Below are 22,891 nucleotides of genomic sequence, written 5' to 3' on the forward strand. Positions count from 1 at the left end.
TGTGCACTGCTGAACAGCTGTTCATTAGTCATAAGCAACGTCCTTCTCATTAACACGCTCGCTTTCTGCGTTCAGTGCACCTAATTTTAAATGAGCTAAGATACATGAATGAACATATATCTGGCTTTTAAATCTCCCAAGTGGCTACGTGGGGAGGTGCCCCTGTAGGTGGGCTACTGGTGTGAATCAGAAGCGTTTGTGGCTACGCTGGATCATCGTCAGACCTCTGGACTCGTAGATGCTATTCAGGCATCAGTAATCACTTCTTAATAGAACAGTCCTCCTCTTGGCCCATCCTGCTTTGTCAGTCAGCCCCTTGCCTTCCTTTGAGTAATGCCCATCTCAGAGCCAACCAGTTTACTCTGTGAAATGAAAGCATACCCCCTTGGCCGTGATCTCACTAGATCTCGTGTTCTGTGCAGGTGCTTGAATGTTCCAAGTTATTAGACGTTATGTCAGAGGACCCCAAACTGTGGGGCGTGCCCCCTTGGGGGGTGCAGAGGAACGTTGGGGGGGGGCGTGGCTGGGGCCCAGGCCAGCCCCACAGGAGGTGGGGAGGGAGTGCCACTCAGCTTGGCTGCCGGCCCCATGCCCAGGGCTCCGCTTCCAGCTCCACCCCCACCTTCAGCTGTGGCCCCAGCCTCAGCCCCCTTACCCTGCGCGCGTCCCCCACTCCCGGAGTCGCGGTCTTGCTCCCGACCCCGGCTCGGGTGGCGGGCAATGGGGGGTTCGGGGGTAAGGGAGGTGCGAGGTAAAAAGTTCGGGGACCACTGACTTATGTAGAAAAGGGACAAAAGCAGGTAATCACATCCCAGAAAAAAATAGTTGCTGCAACTATGTCTCCAAAATTGCGGCCTGTACTGTAGGTTCTCATCCCGATGCATTGTAGCATGTATTTACTTCTTCCTCCCCTGATCCACTTGTCATAGTCTGGGTCAGACCTTTTTGTGTCCTGGCCATTGTGTTTTGTCAAGTGATTAAAAATGTATGGAATATTAAAACAGAAAAGCTGACCCACTTTAACCAGTCACATCACTCTTTGTCCTCTTTCAATTTGCTGTTTTTTTTCAAACCTCATCTTCTGTCACTTGTCTTCACCCTGCCCTCTGAAACTTCGAGCCTTAGTAACCTCCAGTGTTGCCAGACTCTTAACAGACCCACGGATAAACCAAGTGGGTATTGCATTGATTACTGTGTCACTAATCGTTACAGGGATTGAAAATGGCATTGGTCCAGGACCTTTATAGTTCGCTTGGGATCACTGCCATAAAACGCTTTGCTAGTTTGAAGGACCAGTGACAAATTCAAGATCTGATATATTGTGAACCAACAAGGCTACAGAGCCAGGCTGTATGCCACTGGAAAACCAGGAATCCTGTCTTAATAGCTTCTAGCATTGGTGGGGCCCAACCCTTTGGCTCAAGTGTTTCCCCCCAGTTCGATTCTAACATTATTTTAGAACCTAAAGAACATCTAGAGCTAAAAAGAAAATGTTCTCTACTGTCTGAAAGCTGGGCCTCTCAGCTTTCAAGTGTTATAAAGCATTAATCTCTAATATGAAGGGTTAATAGGTTACCAGCTGCTACAATCACACCAAAATTGCAGCTGCAAGGGGGCAAGAAGGTAATAAGAATGACATGACTTCATGGTCTGGTGTCTCAGAATCCACCATTAACAGTGCCTTCGAGACCAGTGAAGTTTGTGGCAAGTGTCAGATATGGTTCAAACCACACTGGAGACAGGCCTTTGAGTGCCAGCCCTGGAAAATTACAGGGATGGTGCTGGATGTCAATTATTTGGAAAGACCTGGGGCCTTTTGAATCCAGCTTGGATCAGGAGTGATCAAAAGTAGTTACCATCTCTTGGTTATTCAGGAATGTGGCCCATGCAAAGTGCATTTGGTGGATCCTTACTCTGTGAGAGGTGTCTGCTTTCAGGGTTCACAGACTGTGGAGTAGCCAGCCAGAGCTGGCTGCCTGAGCACCTTAATCTGTCTCTGACACTGCTAACTTTCAGGACTTTAAAAGCAGTTCAGTTTTTCTGCTGTCTCTCTGCCGAGCTGCTCAACTGTCTCTCCCTAACTGCAAAACTACAGCACTCGTGACTGTAACTCCCCCCTCAAGGAAAAACACAAATCTGCTTCCACTAGCTCCACATCCTCACTATCAGAGGGGTAGCCGTGTTAGTCTGAATCTGTAAAAAGTAACAGAGGGTCCTGTGGCACCTTTAAGACTAACAGAAGTATTGGGAGCATAAGCTTTCATGGGTAAGAACCTCACTTCTTCAGATGCAAGAAGAAGAAGTGAGGTTCTTACCCATGAAAGCTTATGCTCCCAATACTTCTGTTAGTCTTAAAGGTGCCACAGGACCCTCTGTTATCCTCACTATGTTTCAGCTGTCCCACCTGCCCAGGGGAGATGGCTTGATGGTTCAGAGGGTGGTTCAGCTGCATGGCCCATTCATTCTTTGAGTTCTCCCCAAGACTGCCAACTAAAGGGCTGGCAGGGATGCACAAATCCATCTAACAGGAACTGTACTGAAGCCACCAACTCAGAGGGTATGTCTACATGGGGATAAAAGCCCCACGGCATGGCCGACCCATGTCAGCTGCCTCAGGCTTGTGGGGCTAAAAATGGCTGTTCAGGCTTGGGCTGGAGCCCAACCGCTGGGACCTTGCCCAAGTGTCTACACAGTAATTTTTCAGCCCCGGAGTCCAAGACCTGTGAGCCAGCTGCACATTTGTTATCCCCGTGTAGACACAGAGAAAGAGGCCAGCAGAGGGCATCAGCTTTTGGATATTACTGTGCTGGGTCCGATTCAGACTGGTAACCTGGAAAAAGTCCCCCACGCATCTCCTTGTCCTTGGCAAGGTTGGCTGATGGGTCCAGTGCATTTCAGTGTGTGACATGCAGTAAAATGTGGGCTTGCTTAAATGTATAATTCTTCCTGCTTGTGTCTTAATCTTAGCTACCCGCTGCTTAAGCTCCCCTTGCCTGGAACAGGACCTGTGGAGTACAGCACTCCGGTGAAGGATTACTCACCACCTTCTTCAGAGCCAGGCCACCAGCAAGGAGATCCTAGTGAGAGACCTGATTGGGTAGGTCTTTTGCGTGTGTGTGTGTGTGCGCGCGCGCACCTGAGAGAGAGAGCAGGGGGGCGGTGGGGAGTTCACTCTGGTGTTATTTGCACCTTAATATAGTGAACTGAAGAAGTGCCTTGTAATTTCTGCACCTCGCCTGGCTGTTAAATTCAGGGCTAATGTGCTCCTGTCGTTCGACTCGAGTGCTGTCAGGAGACCCAATTCTGGGCCTTCAGAGTGGGTGGGTAAAAGCTTTCAAACGCTGTTCAGCGGGAGCCTGCTGTCCAAGGGGAGACAGAGAACTGTATCCTGAGTCAAGTGTTGCATTTTGTTTGCTGCATTTTTTCACAACTATTATTCAGTTGTTTTAAGTCAATTTAGTGCTAGTGGTAGGTGCTGGATTCTTCTTAGTGTATGTGCAATGTCCCACCGGTAGCACGTGACCAGGATTCAGCACCGAATTTGGTTCACTGGTTGCATCCTTAGCTTCCCCAGCCTGGGCCAGGGACTGACGGGGAGCGCGACATGAACGCTGATCCTTGCCCCCGGGCCTGGATTGACAGCCCAGGAGACAAAAGGTCTCAGTTCTTCCCCTCCAACAGGGACAACGCGGGCAGTGACAGGGCAAGCTTCCCCTCCCCTCCCCCACTCTGCTAGCATGCCTCAACTCTGCCATGGGACCCCCCCACTCCCATAAGGATGAGACTAGAGCTCAGCCAGTCCATATTGCTGCTGTCATCCATGGAGATGCTACCAATCAGGGGGTCACTTACTGCTGTACCCCTGTCTGTGGGGATTTGGTCTCTGACCTACCAACCAGTTCACAACTCCTACTCCACTGACCAGCCACCGTAACGGAATGACTGGCCCATCACTGCCAAGCTGAGCTGGGATCAGACTGCTGGCCTGGAGGTGAAAGGCTGTGGATCCCGGTTCCTGTGCCTTGAGCGCTTCAGTACATCCTGTGTGTTCCCTCCTTTGGCTCGGCTAGCTGCCTGGAGCGTCCGCGGTAACTAGGAGCCATTTGCTGCCAGTTCGGGTCTCATCTCCAACATTTACGCCTACCTCTTAAGGGCAAAACCAAGTGTTTTCCGTTTGAGGTTAAGCAGCCACACTCGGAGTTGGGTGACTGTCCCAGCGTGATGAGCCCATTGTGCTCTGGCAGTGGAGGCGTGAACAAAGGGTTAACACTGACTTGGGTAGAAGCCAAGGGTTTCTTGTATCGGCCAGGATCGTGCAAATCAATGCTGCTGGTGTCCGAATGTACCGGGTAAGAGTTTGACTTTTCTTTGGCATGAGCAGCCTGTATCCACAGCCCTTCTCCTGGAGGCTGGGGACAGTTCCAAAACCTCCCCCGGCTCAGCATAGCTCTGCAATGCCTTTCCCTCCTGACCTGCGGGATCCCTGGGTATCCTAGTCCTTGGCGCATCACAGCTCTGTCAGGGCACCTCAAGTCTGACCTGCAGCCCCCTCCTTTTACACTCTAAGGCCTCTCTTCAGCAGAGGCTGCCAAGTGCATGAACATTTTTGGGAGATCAAGGTCTCCCCGCTCTTCTGGCTGTGGCTGAAGCCACCTGCCTTCCTCCAGGCTCCTGCAGTTGCTCCCGTGCAGCCAGCCCCAGAAGCAGCTCGTGTGTACAGGGCTATAGGCTCAGGCTGCAGCTGGCTGAGGAAAGCTTCTCTTCAGCCCTGGCACTCAGGTCAGCTGCTAGAGCACGAAGGGTGTGGCCACCAGAGGCCACACCCACTCCAAAACGGCATGCAGCCTGCTGGGAAGGAATGGGAACGCTACCAGGTGAGGGGGGAACGCGAGGGAATAAAAAATATGAAGCTAGAAAGAAACCAGAAAATGAGAGGAGGAAAACAGGCCATGGTTGGGTGTAGCACAAGAGGACATGTGTGGGGCACCCGTCCTCCATCCGTCACAAAAGAGGGGACTGCAAGAAGGAAGGCTTAGGGATTGATGCTGTAGGGTTTGCAGGAGAGATTCCCCGCTCATTCCGCAGGCTTGCAGACTCTGCTGTCTCCAGAAGGTCACCTCTCTCTCTACCCCCGCTTTCCCACAGTACCTGGGCCCTCCCGTGGCCTACATCCAGCAGATCTTGGTGAAAGCCACGGTCTCGCCATGGCACAAGAACTTCCTCGCTGTGGACGTGTTCCGCTCGCCGCTCTCCCGCGTCTTCCAGCTAGTGGAGGAGATCAGAAACCACGCCCTGAGAGACAGGTAAACGCCCATTGATGAGAGTCTGGATACTGAACTGGGCCTGCCAGTGTCACACTGACCCCCCTTCTGACCTAGTGCTCTGTGCATCTAGCCATCAGGATTGAAATCCTTAGACTCCTGGAAATAAGGAAAGCAAGAAACTAGGTGGGCTTCATGGCAAATGATGTCACATCCTTTCCACACCCTGGTGTAGACAAACTCATATTACCCAAAAAGTAATAGCAAAAAAATGTTTAAGTACATCAGAAGCAGGAAGCCTGCTAAACAACCAGTGGGGCCATTGGACGATCGAGATGCTAAAGGAGCACTCAAAGACAATAAGGCCATTGCAGAGAAGCTAAATGAATTTTTTACATTGGTCCTCACAGCTGAGGTTGGGAGGGAGACTCCAAAACCTGAGCCATTCTTTTTAGGTGACAAATCTGAGGACTGTCCCAGATTGAGGTGTCATTAGAGAAGGTTTTGGAACAAGTTGATACACTAAACACTAATAAGTCACCAGAACCAAATGGTACTTACCCAAGAGTTCTAAAGGAACTCAAATGTGAAACTGCAGAACTACTAACTGTGCTATGTAACCTATCATTTAAATCCGCTTCTGTACCAGATGACGGGAGGGTAGCTAATGTGACGCCAAGTTTTTAAAAAGGCTCCAGAGGCAATCCCGGCAATTACAGGCTGGTAAGCCTAATTTCAGTACCAGGCAAACTGGTTGAAACTATAGTAAAGAACAGAATTATCAGACACATAGATGAACTTGATTTGTTGGCGAAGAGTCAACATGTTCTTTGTAAAGGGAAATCATGACTCACCAATGTATCGGCATATGAAGAAGTGAGGTTTTTTACCCACGAAAGCTTATGCCCAAATAAATCTGTTAGTCTTTAAGGTGCCACCGGACTCCTTGTTGTTTTCACCAATGTATTGGAATTCTTTGAGGGGGGTCAACAAACATGTGGACATGAGTGATCCAGTGGATACAGTGTACTTGGATGTTCAGAACGCCTTTGACAAGGTCCCTCACCAAAGGCTTTTAAGCAAAGCAAGCAGTCATGGGATAGGAGGGAACAATGCTCTCATGGATCAGTAACTGGTTAAATGACAGAAAACAAATGATAGGAATAAATGGTCAGTTTCCAGAATGGAGAGAGGTGTCCCCCAGGAGTCTGTGCTGGGACCAGTGCTGTTCAACATATTCATAAGTGATCTGGAAAAAGGGATAAATAGTGAGGTGGCAAAATTTGCAGACAATACAAAACTACTCAAGATAGTTAATTCCAAAGCAGACTGCAAAGAGTTACAAAGGGATCTCACAAAACTGGGTGACTGGGCAACACAATGGCAGATGAAATTCAGTGTTGATAAATGCAAAGTAATGCACATTGGAAAACATAATCCCAACTATACACATACAATGATGGGGTCTAAATTAGCTGTTACCACTCAAGAAAGAGCTCTTAGAGTCATTGTGGATAGTTCTCTGAAAACATCCACACAATGTGAAGCAGCAGTCAAAAAAGTGAACAGAATGTTGGGAATCATTAAGAAAGGGATAAATAATTAGACATAAAATATCATATTGCCTCTATATAAATCCACGGTATGCCCACATCTTGAATACTGTGTGCAGATGTGGTCACCCCATCTCAAAAAAGATATATTGGAATTGGAAAAGGGCAACAAAAATGATTAGGGGTATGTAACAGCATCCATACGAGGAGAGATTAAGAAGACTAGGACTTTCCAGCTTGGAAAAGAGACGACTAAGGGGAGATATGATAGAGGTCTATAAAATCATGACTGGTGTGGAGAAAGTAAATAAGGAGTGTTATTTACTCCTTCTCATAACACATGAACTAGGGGCCACCAAATGAAATTAATAAGCAGCAGGTTTAAAACAAACAAAAGGAAGTATTTTTTCACACAATGTACAGTCAACCTGTGGAACTCCTTGCCAGAGGATGTTGTGAAGGCCAGGACCATAACAGGGTTCAAAAAAGAACTAGATAAGTTCATGGAGGATAGGTCCATCAATGGCTATTAGCTGGGATGGGCAGGGATGGTGTCCTTAGCCTCTGTTTGCCAGAAGCTGGGAATGGGTGACAGGGAATGGATCACTTGATGATTACCTGTTCTGTTCATTCCCTCTGGGGCATCAGGCATTAGCTACTCTCAGAAGACAGGATACTGGGCTAGATGGATCTTTGATCTGACCCAGTCTGGCCGTTCTTATATTCTTACATTTTTATGTGCCAGAGAAGCTGCCGGTGCTGTGTTCAGAAAGAGCTTTCGATAGCCTTCCAGTCACAACCTTGGGCTGATGTCCTTGCTACATAGTGTTTGTCTTCAGTTCAGCTGCCCTTTTATCACATATGTGTGGATCACTATCTGGTGATGCTGCACATTCGTCAGTGGCAAGTTATAAACCATCTCCTCCTGGTGTGCACGGTACCTCTGATTACTGTGACAACGTCCTTGATGGGTAGCCACGCTGCATGGAAATGAAACAAGGCTCCATGTGCTCCGTGCCCAGCTAGACCTCAGCTCTGGGACAAGCCCCCCATTTCTGTGGCAGAGAAATAATTTCCAAACCGGATGTTCTTGAATTAAATCTGAAATTAATAACACAGTCAGTGCCATATTCCTGGGGCTCGCGGCTCATTTTGACATCAAAATCCGTTTATTTTAGTCTGCTCCACAATTGTTAAAGTGCTGCAAAAAAACTGTATAGGAAAAAGCATATCTGCATGTTGAAGTTGTCAGTGGAGGGTTGGGCATCTCGGTATGGGACAGCCAGGGCTTTTTCCATCCAGAAGATATAGGAGGCAGTTTGCATTTTTTGCCCTGGAGACAGTTAAGGCTTTGGGCAGTTGTCCCTTCTGGGCAGGGACGGGGATGACTTGAAATTTTTGTAGTGGTTTGAACACCTAATTCCAGACCCCAGCAGCTTTGAGGGCAGCTAGCCATTCCATTGCCCCCTGTCCCAATCTCTATCACTGCATCTGGCATTAGAGAGAAGCATGTGAGCCATATATACCTGCTAAACTGATCCGGGATGACATAGTGAATACTGTTGACAAGAACTTTGTCACCATTAGGTTTCAGAGTCAATGCCTGACTGAGGGGACAGAGCAGAGTTCTGACATCTTCCAGAGCTGTTCCAAACTCTCTGCAGACTCAGGCAGGCCTCACTACGTCAGTGCCCATGCAGAAGGTTGTCTTTGCCTCCAGGAGGACTAGAAATGTAATTTTTTCTGAAGTGAAAGCCTCGATTTTGCTGTGTGGCTCTGCGGCTGGACATGGATTTTATGCTAGATCCTGCCAGTTGCCTTGTCTGTGCTCACTCACAGGGAAGTAGTGCTCTCTTTTTGGGCAATGCTAGCCAACCCTGGCCCTGGCAGCCAGTCTGCCACTGGGCCTTGCACACTAGGACAAGTGCCAGTGAGGCCCAGGCTGGGTCAAGTCGGATGCATATCTGATTTGTTAGTGGGTATCAAAGGATTGTGTAAGCATAGAAAGCAAGGCTTGAACTTCTATAACAAGCATCACTTTACTGTGAATGTTAGTGTAAGCCGGACGTTAACATGAGTTCACACAGCTTTACCCACGGGGAGAGCAGCACTTTGCAATGCTGGGACAGGTGCTCTGAAATTGAGGCCTGGTCTTGCAGCCTGTACTCCTGTGAGGAGAGTCCCGTAAGCAAGGGCTGCAGGCTTGTGCCTGCAGTTTGGAAACGCCAACCCATCCAAGCCATGTATCACTTGCAGGGCGGCGCTGCTGCCCCACAAGTTCACACGGCTGGGGGCATTCCCTTCGCTGTGCACCACAGAGGAGCTCGGAGAAGATTTTGCTGAGTTGTTTGTGCTGAACAGTTTTACTCCTGCTGTGTCCTTCACACACTTCAGAGCCTGTGTGACCCCTAACTAATCCATGCGGGAAATACTGAGGGAGGTTTGTATTATCATCCCCCATTAGCAAATGGGGAAAGAAGGAGGCAGAGAGGTTGAGGCCCAAGTTTTCAAGAGTTTCCACTCCTTGGGTTTGATTTTAGAAGCGCTGAACATGCATAACTCCGACTAAAGCTAGTTACCCGCAGGTGCCCAGCACTTCTGACAATGAGGCCCTGAGAGTCTTAAGTTGGGTGCTGAGAACTGAGGCCCCCAGAATCAGTGAAGGCTTTTGAAATCTTGCGTTCACAAGCCGCGTAGTGAGTGAGAATTAGAGCTCAGGAGTGCATGGGTGCGTTGCCTTTCTGAGATGAGCTGCCTGTGAAAATCATAACACACGCTGCAGCTTCTGGTCTCTACCTGTCTTTCAGTTCTGGGATCAGAAGTTTGGAGGAAGTCTGCCTTCAGGTGACAGACCTCCTGCCCAGCTTAAAGAAGCTGCGAGACCTGCTACCTGAACATGGCTGCCTCCTGCTGTCTCCAGGGAACTTCTGGCAGAATGACCGAGAGCGCTTTAACTCCGACCCTGATATCATCAAAACTATCCACCAGCACGAACCAAAGACACTGCAGACATCAGCTACCCTCAAAGGTAGGCGGCTGAGTGGTGCAGATGCTGGGAGAAGTGCCTTATCCCTGCTCTGCTGTTCCAGTCCCAGGTCTCTCCTGAGCCGATTGCCAGCAATGCCAAATCGAGCAGTGGTTTTTACCTCACACAGAATCTGGGATGAGGCCACCAGACTCATTCCACCCAGGGTTTTAAGTTGGATTTGGACCCAGCCCTCCAGAGGTGAAAAGTGGGTGTTCTAACCCCATCAGCCTGCTGCCTGTGGGTAGAGAGAGAACATCTGTGTATAGCCAACAACCCCCCCACACCCTTTGATCTAACCATGCTGCTTTCTCCCACCCTGTCTCTTTCTGGTTGCTCTGAGAACAGCACCGGCTGCGCTGCCTAAAGGCAGGGGGTGGGGGGATTGTCATAGGTGAGGAGTCAATGTTCATAGTGCTCCCTCTTGTCCTTTCATTGGTCGTTGCCTGGAGTGACCCACGGGGCTCATCCTCAAGTGGGCATCTGGTGGCAATGAAAGTCTCTTGCTTTAATTAGAATAAGGAATCTGGCCATGTCTGAAGTCATGCTGCTCCCTGGTTCCACAGAGTTAGAGGATTGTTCACTCCTTTCTGTATAAGGGGATTCAGTTGAGGTCAGGACCCTCCTGCCTAACGAGGGGCATTGGAGCCTTAAGACTTGTTGATTAAAAGGTTTCCCAGTTCAGTACCCAGAATGTGTTCAGCACTATAACACCCCAAAGGAAGACAGGACTCCGTCCCTGGGGACCTTACCTTCTCCCAAGCAGAAAACGAACATACACACAAACACACACTCCCAGAGAATGTGCTGCTGTAGCGCGTGGATGTGTAAGTGTGCACAGCAATGGCATGGGGTCAGCATTGTACTAGTTAGATTGAGTAGAGGAGGCCAGGCTTAACAGTCGGAGCACAACCTCAAAACACCACAGCTGCAAACCTCACTCAGTCTTTGCTCTCTCCCAAGGCAGGTGACTGAAGTTCCATTTTACTGTGTGTGGTGGTAGGGACATGGGGTTGGGGGAGCCCTGGAAGGCAAAGGCCCTGCCTGCTCTGTGGGGACCTGGCAGCCCCTGTAATAATGTGGGCCGTGGTTTTCCAGCATCCTTGCCTATCTGGTGATGAACACTCATGCATCGTCCCTCAGTGACCTTTGTCCAGGCTCATGGTGTTTTGCTCCCATTGCGTTTGCAGATCTCTTGTTCGGAGTCCCGGGGAAGTACAGCGGCGTGAACCTGTACAACAGGAAGCGGGTGGTGTCCTACACTGTCACTCTAGCTCTCCAGCGATATGATTCCAGGTAAGGCGCTTTGGCTCTGCTACTCCCATGTCAGGTCACCTGCCTGTTGGGCTCCCGTCTTCATCTCCTGGGAAGCTGGTTGGTTCTCCTTATTTGTCCTTTCACTGTTCTGGATAGAGCTGTGCAGAGCACGGTCAGATCCTCAGAGGGAAGGCACTATAGAAGCACAGAGTATTATCATCATCAGTATAAAGCTGTCTGTCTCCACTAGACACACAGCACTGTCTCTTTAAAAAAACCCAGGACACCCCAGCATTCCTCTGCTGATGGCTGCCCCTGCCCACAATCACAGTCGTCTTTTCAACACATATTTGTAGTAAGTGGAGTCGTTGCCTTCCTGGTGGCAGCTGGTTGGCCTGGGGAGTTTGCTTCAGTCCAGCTCCTGATGGATGGGGTTCTGCATCCCAGTGAGCACCATCCTGGTTGGCAGTAACTGGCTCCCTTGTTGGCTGTCTCATCAGAGAGGGCACGGACTGAATGGGACTAGAGAGCGAATGCTCCTCTCCCTCCTCCGCTTGGTTCTCCCAGGGCAGCCTGGCAGGCCGGCCGGTGGAAGTTTGCCCTGCTGCTGCCCATGCTGTGCATGGGGGAAAGAAGCCTCCCATCTCCAGGCCTGTCCATTAGCATCATTCATCAGCACTACTTACCAAACACCTGCAACAGGAAACGTGTTTGAATCTACAACACGCGCCATCCCCCAGAGCCAGAGTTCTTGGTAAACCCCAACCCCCTTCTCTAAACACCTTTAATGAGGTCTTGCAGCTCCCCGCTCTGAATCTTCCGCAGGAACGCTGTAGATCTCAGGGGAACTTGGTGATACACCGGCGAGGAATGAGGTGCAAAACCTAGACAGGCAGAGCTGGCCTTGCTCTTGGTTGCCGAGCATTGCGTAAATCTATAGAGCCATGTTCCCAGCTGGCTGCAGCCCCCGGGCCCTCCTCTGAGGAGTGTGTTAGGTGCACAGCACAGCACCAGGGTCACGTCCTTCTGCCTTTCTCCCGTGCCAGGTTCCTCACCAGCCTCCGCTCCCGGCTGAAGCTGCTGCACCCTAGCCCCAACTGCACCCTGCGGGAGGAGCACGTTGTCCACGTCCACTTCAAAGAGGAGATCGGCATCGCTGAGCTGATCCCCCTTGTCACCACCTACATCATCCTCTTCGCTTACATCTACTTCTCCACACGTAGGTTTGTGGGGAGCAGGGAGGGCGAGCGCCCCGTCCATGGGCTTCACAGCAGAGGGGGCCCCACGGGCCTGATGGCGCAGTACACCCTGCCCCACGTGTAGGGAGGGCAAAGCACCTACCTTCAGTGCTGCAGTCTCCTATCACTCCTGCAGCCAGGTGAAGCTGAAATCCCACTGGGACATAGAACTAGGACGTGGAGGGGACGAGGCCCTATTAGGTTTCAGCTATTCCATTCCCTGAGCCAGTGCAGGGTTGTTCCCTGTGGCGTATCCTACAGGGCTCTGACCTGTTCAGTTCTAAATGCCCCATGTGATGGCACATGCCCCGCTTCTTCTGGGGGATCAGCCCACGGCTAGAAAGATCCCACATACAGTCTGCGGTTGTGCTGTCAGGACCTGCCACTGATGTGAGGTTACGTATGCTCCTTTCACACATCCCTGGGCCGTCCTGTATCTGGAATGAGAGTCTGTGGCCCACCCCTGCGTTGCTCTCTGCTGTGTCCTTTGGCTGGAACGTGCCTCTCTAGTTCTGTGCTGCTAGGTCAGCACCAGCCAGGCGCCCAAGGCCTTGAACCCACCACTACCAACCCTGGCTAGCGCGCTGCCTGTTGAAATGAATGAGCCCGTGGATCCACTCCCCATGACGGGGGGGTTGGCATTGGCTTTCCCCCAGTGATGTGAGCCTCGTGTTCTCTCTCGCAGGGAAGATTGACATGGTGAAGTCGAAATGGGGCTTGGCCCTGGCCGCGGTTGTGACGGTGCTCAGTTCTCTGCTCATGTCGGTGGGTCTGTGCACGCTGTTTGGCCTGACGCCTACTCTCAACGGAGGGTAGGTATCCAGAAATAAGAGCCTCCTGCTAAAAGAAGGGGCAAAGGGAGGGTGGATGCTAACCTGTCTGATGCCAGCTACTTAGCCCTTTGTGTCCAGGATCGAGGATTTTCTAACCATGCCCACTTTCGTTGGCTGATCACTTTCCACATTGCTTAGCCCTGCTTCCCCAGGACACTGATGGACCGGATGGCTCCTGGCCTCATGGGGACATTTTGCTGCACATCCGTCACACCTCACTGCTGATGGATTAGTATCCGTCTTTTCTCCCTAAACATCAGCAGCTTGGCACCTAGGCAGCCCCTTCCTGCTCCAGTCACCATGGCTGGCATGCCGATGGGAGGAAGCCTGCTCTGAATCAGACCGATGCCCAGGGCAGGAGGTTGTGTGTCTTTGCCTTCCCTGGCCGAGGTTCTCTGCGTTTTGCTCAGTGAGGTTGGAGGAACCCGGCACTCGTGGCTGATGGGGACTAGCAGGGAGGCTTTGGGGCCGTTACTGGTGGGGATTATTGACTCTTCCCTTGAGTGGGGAGGTGTCCATGTGTGTTTCGCTCCAGGCGTTGGGTGACCGCCAGGTTGGGGTACTGCACTTGGCTGTACTGAGGTGGGAAGCTGCATGCTCTGGAAAGGTTCCACCAGGCACAAAGCTCAGCAGCCTTTCTGCTAAGTAACACAGGGCCCTGTGAGCGCATCACCCAGGTGCTCGCTCGCCGTAGGCTTCCCACTGACCACAGCACCCAGGTCAAGATCTCTGTCGAAGGCCACTTGAGAGATCGCCTCTCCCTCCAGCACAGCCACCCCCCTTGCCAGCTGCGTTCCCCTGGGCCAGTGACGCTGCCAGCCAACGGGGGAGGCTGGGGAGCGCAGGAGACAGCACTCTCAGGAGCCAGCTCTCGCCTGAGGAACTTCCTCCCACAAGAGCTAAGAAGGCTCACGGGCCTCACTGCACTCAGAACTCATTTCTTCTGCTTCGCTCGTGATGATAACAGCCTGGTACGTTGTGGTCCAGTCTCGAACCCGCTCGTCATGCTGGAGCAGCCGCCGGCACCTCTTGACTCCCTGCCTACTCCTGACCCCCACAGTCTGGTTTCAAAGGTAGGCTTACCACAGAGACCTGACTGTGAGGGACGGAGGATGGGGTCCTCCTGCAGGGGACACATGTAACCCATTTTGTTAGGTCTGGTGGCAGCCCCCGATCTCTCTGAGCAGGGTGGTTTTGTTGGCCTCTTGTGGGAGTGGCTAGGTGAGGTCCTTCCCCAGGTTAACTCCTCCTTGGACAGATGCCAGATGGAGGTTATGGGCATAGACTCCTCTCTCTGCAAGGGCTCTCACAGGGAGGGGTCCCACAGGGATCCATCTTGTCTCCCATGTGCATAGGGCTGCAAGGGGAGATAGGGAGGCACTTGGACCCTTCAGTATTTGAAAGGCAGTAGGATCTCTCTTCCTTTCATCAAGCGCTGATGCTCTGGTCTCTCCTTTCCCAGCACCTCTCAGAGGTGGGGACATGATGGGAGCCAGCTGGCTTGGTCTGGATGAGATGGAAGTGGTGCGGATAGGCAGGGGTGGGTTGAGAGCCAGCTACCTGAGAGATCACCTCTCTCCCTGTGTCCCTTTGGACCCTTACCATCTGCTGGGGTTCTCTTCCTGCTGATCATGAGGGGTAGCTTTCCAGGCCTGGTGGCGAGGTGTCCCCGGGGGAACCTGCACCCTCTGGCAGTGTGCCGGAGCTTGTGTTTGGCCAGCTTCAGGATGCCATGTCAGCCCTGTTTGTTTGGTCAAGCTTTCACTCGACCTGTTTCTGCAGCAGGGTTACTGGAGGGGAGAGTTTTAGTAGAGCCTTTACTTATTTCGGGTCTCTAGCGCTTTGGTTTTGTACAGTACTATCATGAAGCATGCTGTTTGGAGGGCAGTACACAGATCCTAGGATTACATAAGAATTGCCACACTGGGTCAGACCAAAGGTCCATCTAGCCCAGTATCCTGTCTGCCGACAGTGGCCAATGCCAGGTGCCCCAGAGGGAATGAACAGAACAGGGAATCACCAAGTGATCCATCCCCTGTTGCCCGTTCCTAGTTTCTGGCAAACAGAGGCTAGGGACACCCTCCCTGCCCACCCTGGCTAATAACCATTCTATATACCAGCCATAGATTATCAGCACTCTTTGCCCTGCAAGGGCAGCTTTCATCTGAGGATCTCAAGGCACATTGTGCAAATATTAACGAGCTAGAATAATAATAGGAGGGAGGCATAATCCCTGCTTTACAGATCAGAAAACCAAAGCACAGGGAGTGAACTGACATGCCCCAGGGGTCCGAAAGAGTCACTGGCAAAGCCGGGAGGAGAGTCTGGGAGCCCCCTTGCTCTAATCACTGGGCGTCTCCCTGAATGTTTTCCAGAAACCAGGAAGCAATGGGAGTGTTTCCATTGGCTTCTTTGGGTGATGGAGCAGACCCTAATGCAGCACCTTCTGACATCAAGGTGCTGAGCTCAGGATAAATGCCTCGATAGATGCATAAGCATGGCACCCCTTCCCCCCCCCCCCCCCCCCCCCCCTGTTCCTGTTTCAGTCCCTTTCTCGGTGATTGCCTCATTGTGGCAGACAGTAACAGCAGTATCCTTCGCAGTGTCTCAGCACAGATGGGGACTGTTGAACTTGTATTTGTATGGTTTGGTTGTAGGAGGCAAACAGCTTGTGTTTGTGCAGCACATGCCCAGCCCTTGTTTCAAGAGAAGCTGGTGTCTCCTTGGATTTGAAATTCTTACTCATGTACAGTATTAAACGTCCTGACAGCTCTATAGCTCAGTGATCTGTTTCATCTGCGAGCCTGCAGCGTGGTGATCAGTTTGTACCTTCTGAAGCAGTGGGGGCGGCTGGCTAACAAGGACATGGCTGATGAGAGGGTTTGAGTTTTGTCTCGTCTCCACTACCTACCAATGACCTTGAAGGTTGATCATAGAATCCACACAACAAACATTCGCTAGTTACATTCTGTGCAGGGCTGCCACACAGCAGACGTCTCTTGTCTGTCACTCTCTCTCTCTCTCTCCAGCACTTTCCATCCCATAGTGCTTTTTTCACCCATGGCCCTGGGTCTTAAATGACCACTCAGGGGACTGTCAGAATTTGACTGGTTAATGGCAGGGTCTTCTAATAAAGATGAGCCGAGCTGTACTTGCTGGACTGGAGGATTCTTGAGGTGGTCTCTTTCGACAGGAAGTTGCCCAGAAGTGATCTCTGGGTATGTGTATTTGTTTCACCAGTGAAATGCAATTCCTACATGGCAGCTTTGGCCAGGAAGTGAAGAGAGTGCTATATCCAGCTGAAACTACAAAGGGACTGTAGGCAGGCAAAATATAATTGTTTGAGTTTGAATTAGGCCAGGATACCAGGGCTAACACCTTTGTTGGGGAAAAAAATGCTGTGAGATCTTTAAGACGAACCATGAATGGCTAGGATCTGGGACTTCTCTGAAGACAGCATCTGTAACAACATGCTGGGGTAACTGTCTAGTCCAGAGTCCGAGGAATGAGCGCCTCCGACTGAATCCCCAATAGCGTTTCCGGGAGGTTTCCTCCTGGGAAGTCTCCTGTCCCAGTACTGGCCCAACTTAGCTTGTGAGATCTGTCAAGACCACAGCCCGAGGTGGTGTGACTGCAGACTTCTAAAGAGACAGCCGTCTCTAGCCGCGTAGGGCATCCAGAGGAGGCTATAAAGCGGGCTTGAGGGGATGTTTTAGGGATCTGTGACAATTCAGATTAACTTTTCCCCTGGTCATGTTACAAACGTTAAGAGAGAAAGTGATAACACAGCTGTTTTCCAGCCCTTTTCCCTCTCCGTTATCTGCAAGGCTGCTTGTAGTTTGTGATTCTTCAGACATGGAATTTGCCACCGAATCCACCTCCAGCCACAGTGTCTGCTCTAGAATCAGAGCTTTAATTAAACAAAAGATAGTTCTAGCCCTTATGGTGTGAAGATCACCAGAAAAGCGTGACCTGAATTGAACTGAGCAGGGAAATCTGCAGGCAACCTGGAACAAGGCTCTGAGAGCTGTGAAGTGCCCAGTTCATTTCAATTTGTTGTTGACTCTGACGTGCTGAAGATGGTAACTGTTAAAATTGCCAGTGTTTGCTGTTTAACTGCTGATCCTTTTAGCAGAAACACAGCTCATGTGCTTCTCCCATCGCCCTACTCTGCTTCCCAAGGCTTTCCAGATGGGCGAAGTCCCAGCTATCCCTACTCAACTGCTACAACCTTCTGCTTCCCCTTGGCAGCTTCTGTGACGGAGTTATGTGGTGTTGATGCAAAACTCGGCAGCACGTTGAGAAACGGCAAAAGTGGGGCCAGCATAGAGTAAATGGGATTCACTGGGGAGCTCAGTAACGCAGGAGCTGAGTGCCTCCTCCGCTTTCCTAACGAATGCAATAAAACCTGCACTTTACAATGGAGCTGCCCCACAATTTCTAGTCTGGGGTGCCACAGAATCCAGGGGGCCTGGCTGCAGAATGGAGGTGCAGCTTGTAGTGGGGGCTGTGGTTCTGCATTGGGGGTGGGGACAAAGGGGGAGGGGAGAACGCACTAGAGGAAATGTGTTATACAACCCCCTCCCCCCACGCACTGGGTAGCTATGTCATGATAGATAGAGGGTTGTGAAGACCCTGCACCTTTCTCCCTCCCTCCCTGTTTAATACTTGCATCACTTTCTTATGCAACCATTGAGAGGGCATTAGCCAGTGCCTGTGTGATTCCCGCACCGTGACCTTCACGCTATGGACGCGCCCCTGCGGCTCCCTCAGCTGATCTGGTATGAGTGCAGCGTCCTCCTCTCCTGGCACAACTCATTGGCCAGTGGGCCGGGGCCCTTTGGATCACGCCACTGCTACTTGGGAGCTCAGTTGCCACGCTTGCCTCACTTCCATTCGCTGGCAGCTTGGATGAGAGCAGCCAGCGCCGCCGGGCAGCCCAGGGAGAGGTTGTGGCTTTGCTCTTGTTTGGAAAAGGAGCCGGTGCGGCTTCCTCTTGCCGTGTTTGTTTAATGGATCAGTTGGAGTGAGATAGCAGAGCTGCCATCAGTGCCAGACTCCTTGGTTCCCTAAATGCAGTGTTTGACCTTGCAGGGGGGAGGAGGACGACAGGAGGAAGCTGTTCTGCCCTCAGTTACACGTGTGTGGCTCCCGCTGAAGCCAGTGGCAGCTTCTTATGGGTAACTGAGGGCAGCATTTGGTCCTTTGGGCTCCACACATAGAATATCAGGGTTGGAAGGGACCTCAGGAGGTCATCTAGTCCAACCCCCTGCTCAAAGCAGGACCAATCCCCTGACAGATTTTTGCCCCAGATCCCTAAACGGCCCCCTCAAGGATTGAACTCACAACCCTGAGTTTAGCAGACCAATGCTCAAACCACTGAGCTATCCGTCCCCTCCCCCCGGATTGCTTTGCCTCCAGCCCCGTCGCTTAGCCATCCTGCCTGCTGCTGCTTCGCCATCCTGCCCACCCCCTTTCCGTGCCACACAAGCCCAGTGATCGTAATGCAGCAGTCGCCTCTGGGGCACGGACTTCTGAGCCCCCACAAGAGAGATCGATGTCTGTGAATGAGTCTGGCTGGTGGTGGCGGAGAGGTAGCTGGAACCTGCCATGCTCAGCAAATCCTGGGTACTGGCCCTATGCTTGGAGCAGCTATTTGCTTCCCCTGAACAGAGCCAACCCGGCCGCTGTGAGCAGCCCAGAGAATAGTGGCGGTAGGAGGGAGGGGTGACGGGAGCCCCAGCAGGGGCCAGGGAAAGTCTTGTTGTTTTGGAAAAACGAACTCATTGTCTTCCCTCAAGCCCGGCCTCAAAACGCTCCTCTGCCAGGATGCTACTGCCTGCTGTCGTGCAGCGACACTCGTGGTGATCCGTACTGTGTCATTGGTTCCTTGCGCTGCCCCACCTGTTCCCAGCCCACCGTGGTAGCTGTCTAGGCACCCTAGTGCGGAGGGGAAGAGAGAAATCTTCCCAGAAGCTGATGTCTTTCCTCACTAGACAGGATTGTAATTGCTCATGCTGGAGCTGGGTCAGGGCACTGGAGTTTCATGATGTTACCGGCCTTTAGAAAGGCCGCAAGGGGGACCGGTGGGCTCATGGGCCACGGAGCCTTGCACTCTAGGTCACTAGTTCCACGACTGGCCGGTGACCAAAGGCCAGCACTCACTGTGGGAAAGGAGTGGTGAGCTCTGGAGGTCCATGTCGCTGCACACCTATCCCCCCAGAGGGCTAGCTGATAGGCTGAGCAGGGAGGCCCGGGTATGACATGACCCCTCCAGTGCAGCCGGGCAGAGCGAGTCGGTGCAGCGCGGGCTCCAGCTGGTCTGTGATCAGAGGGCTTCAGTCTCCAGGGCCACCGGAGCTCAGCAGCACTCGCTGATCACCACAGAGTGACATCAGACAGGCTGAAGGGATGTCGTTCAGTGGCGGGAAGGTCGGTGTTAGGAAACCCCACTGCTGGGCCTTCAGTGCCCGTCCAGCTGGCACTCCCCTCCTTTGACCCCCCCTCCTGTAGGATAGGCCAGGCTGTCCTCTTCCGTCAGCCTCCATCCGCCTCGCGCTGTCCTGCACAGCTTCCCCCTGCGCTCTCAGCACAGGCTCGCTCCAGGGAGTTCCCCCACAGTGAGCAGAGCTGAATCTGTGTAGTAGCAGCTGTAGGGTGAGGAACCTGCTCCCCATGGGCATCTGCCCTCCCCCCCATCCCCTGACTCTCTCTGCAGTGGTTTGGTTTGATTAGTGCAAGGATTGCCTGAGGTTCGTCAGTGGGGTTTGTGTTGGCGGCTGGGTCTGACTCCTCCCCAACTTGCTTATTTTCATTTACTTGCCGTAGTGCTCAAAGCTCTGACCCTGGCTGAGGGCCCCCTGTGCTAGCGCCGTACAGACACCCAGAAGGGCGCTGTCCCTGCCCCGGTGAGCTTAAATCTAACGTTAGAATGGCACGTAATGGCCAGTCTGTAGCAACATAGTCAGCACTGCCGAAACGTTACCGTCTGTCTGAACCAGACACTGTACAACCTCTGGCCTGGTCCCAGAAGAGCAGGGTGTGAGAGGGCCCCATACTGCAGCTCGCTGGTGTATCGAATGAGAGCCCGGAACCTGCCCTGCCCTGCACTAGGCTGAAGGGCGCCTGGGTGCTCCCTTGTTTCTCACACTTGGCTTTGTTTTCCTAGGGAGATTTTTCCGTACCTGGTGGTGGTGATTGGCCTGGAGAATGTGCTGGTTCTTACCAAATCGGTCGTCTCCACGCCCGTCGACCTGGAAGTGAAACTGAGGATCGCACAAGGTACATCCGTCTCGCTCTGGCAAGGGGGGAAATTCCCATTCGCTCTGGCCCCAGAGGGGAGTGATTGTAATTCTTAGCCTGCGAGAGGGCGTGAAGCAGCCCTGGGCCAAGATGCTGTTATGTGGGAGCTGTGTGTTCTGCACTCTGGGTCTAATGGCCACTTCAGCTTGTTGCTTGTCAAGCCCAGGAGTTCCTGTAAGCCCATCAAGGGGTTCCCTAGTCACTGGGAGCCTGGAACACAGACATGGTTCCTCCATGCTACGTAAGCTGCTGTGAAAGAATCACTGACACGGGGATGGCCGTGCCACGTATTCTCAGAGCATGAATGGCTAAAGTGCTGCCTACAGGCCTCATGCAGCCCCATGGGATTCTACGACAGGTTTATGTCTTTACTATGGCGCTACGCCCCGTGGGGGCTACATAGCTCAGCATGCAATGCACTCAGGCTGCTTAGCTCAAGGTGGAGCATTGCATGCTGAGATAGTCCAACAGTCTGTGCCGACTGGTGCTCTGTATTAAGTAGGAAAGCGAGGGCAGGCTGCTCCATGCATGTTCAGGCTAGCTGTCGGGCTCCTGGCAAGCAGTCAGAATGGCTCGCACTTGAGCACGTTATCAGCCAAAAACCATGTGAAGAATTTAGCTTGATCCCTTGCACATTATTCAAAGCGTTGTGCTCCCTTTATAGAGGGATGGACAAAAATGAGGGGCTCGCCCATATTTTGGTGGATTGGCTGTGGCCCAGAGCTCCCTAGTCTACAAAGGTTGGTCTCTCTGGGTAGCTGAGTAAAGGAAATTAATTTTTTCTAACCTCAGAAACTTCCTGTCTCCAGTAATAATAATACATAATGAGGCTCTGTACCTTCTGTCTGGATCTCAGAGTGTTATCCCCCTTTTACAGGTGAGGAAGCTGAGGGACAAAGCCTTTTCTACGGTCACACACAGAGAGGCAGGACTAGAACTCAGGAGGCTTGAGCACCAGTCCCCTGTTCTAATCACTAGCATGTTTTGTTTTCTAGGCTTGAGCAATGAGAGCTGGTCTATTATGAAGAACATGGCCACAGAGCTTGGGATCATCCTGATTGGTTATTTCACGCTCGTCCCGGCCATCCAGGTGTGTGTGGTTGGTCAATATGAACGGTTAAAGATTTTGTGGAGAAGAGGTGTGTAGCCTCAGCTACAAGCACAATGCCAGTAGCTGATTTGCAGTAACAGGCTTGGCACCTCCCAGAGGATCTCAAGGGGCTTTATGCATTCTATACACAAGGATCACTGCACTCCACATTGAAATGCAGCCACCTCTGGGGTAAAACCCAACCGCAGCTTTACAGTATACAGCTGCACCACACCACACTTTAGGACAGGAAGTGAAGAGCCCTGTCTCCAATTGGAACTACAGGAGAATTTATAGTGTTTTGCCCTTCTCCAGTGCCTTCTCAAAGCACTTTACAAACATCAAATCTCACAGTGCCACTTTGGGATGTGTAACCTCCTCATTTAACTGTTGGGAAAACTGAGGCAGGGAATGGCGGCGTGACATGCCTGATGTCACACAACAATGTAGTGACAGCACTAGGCATGGAACGCAGGTTGTTTGTTCTAACCCCTAGGTAATACTGCCTCCCTTTTGAGGAGGCAGAATTGTATTACCAGAGTGAAGCAGTAAGACTCTTCCCTAGGATATTGAAATCAGTATTGAACCAGTGCCGCAGTACGATGGTAGGGGGCTCTGCACTGGTGGATGGAGCTGTCTTTCAGATGAGATGTCAGACAAAGATCTAGAGCAGCAGTTCTCAGACTATGAGGTGGGCCTCACAAGGGAGGCACAGGAATGTGTCAAGGGAGGCGCGAGCTGAGTGGTTTTTTTCTTTTATTTAAGATCTCTGGCTGTCAGCCCTGGGTGGCTGGGGCTCGTGCAGAAGACCGTGCCCACCCAGGAGGGAGGGATAAAGGGGACAGCTAGAATCCTGCCACCCGGGCTCGGGCTCAGGCTCTCTTCTCCCCCCCCCACCCCCCCGATCTCTCACCGGGAGGCAACCCGGGCTCGGGCTCTCCTCCCCCCACCCAATCTCTCTCCAGGAGGCAACCCGGGCTCAGGCTCTTCTCCCCCTCCACAGTCCCTCACTGGGAGGCAGCCTGGGCATGGGCTCTCCTTCCCCTGCCCTCAGTCCCTCACCAGGAGGCAGCTGTCAGCCCCGGGAGGCAGCAGTACAGAAGTAAGGGTGGCAGTGGGGCACTAAGTCTGCTGAGAAGAGAGATATTGACAAATACCACTTTTCACATCGCCACCCTCACTTCTGTGCTGCTGCTGGCACGGTGCTGTCTTCAGCACTAGGTGCCCGGCCACCAGCCGCTGCTCTCCGCTCTGCTGTCAGAGCTGGGTGCCTGGCCGGAAACCACTGCTCTCTGCTCCGCCGTCAGAGCTGGGTGCCCGGCCACCAGCCGC

The 22,891-nt window shown here is 52.0% G+C and overlaps 1 protein-coding gene across 1 annotated transcript in view; it reads left to right on the forward strand.

The window, feature by feature from the left end:
- SCAP (SREBF chaperone) overlaps window positions 1-22,891 on the forward strand; it is a 93,744-nt gene that overhangs the window by 51,371 nt on the left and 19,482 nt on the right. Inside the window, exons 3-10 of the mRNA XM_026651991.2 lie at window positions 2,968-3,097; window positions 5,146-5,303; window positions 9,622-9,842; window positions 11,030-11,135; window positions 12,143-12,315; window positions 13,020-13,146; window positions 20,336-20,448; window positions 21,465-21,559. Of these exons, the coding sequence (XP_026507776.1) occupies window positions 2,968-3,097; window positions 5,146-5,303; window positions 9,622-9,842; window positions 11,030-11,135; window positions 12,143-12,315; window positions 13,020-13,146; window positions 20,336-20,448; window positions 21,465-21,559 (1,123 nt within the window). The remainder of the gene's footprint in view (window positions 1-2,967; window positions 3,098-5,145; window positions 5,304-9,621; window positions 9,843-11,029; window positions 11,136-12,142; window positions 12,316-13,019; window positions 13,147-20,335; window positions 20,449-21,464; window positions 21,560-22,891) is intronic.

This window comes from Terrapene carolina, unplaced genomic scaffold (genome assembly GCF_002925995.2).
Source record: "Terrapene carolina triunguis isolate 2854851 unplaced genomic scaffold, T_m_triunguis-2.0 Scaffold111, whole genome shotgun sequence".
NCBI lineage: Eukaryota > Metazoa > Chordata > Testudines > Emydidae > Terrapene > Terrapene triunguis.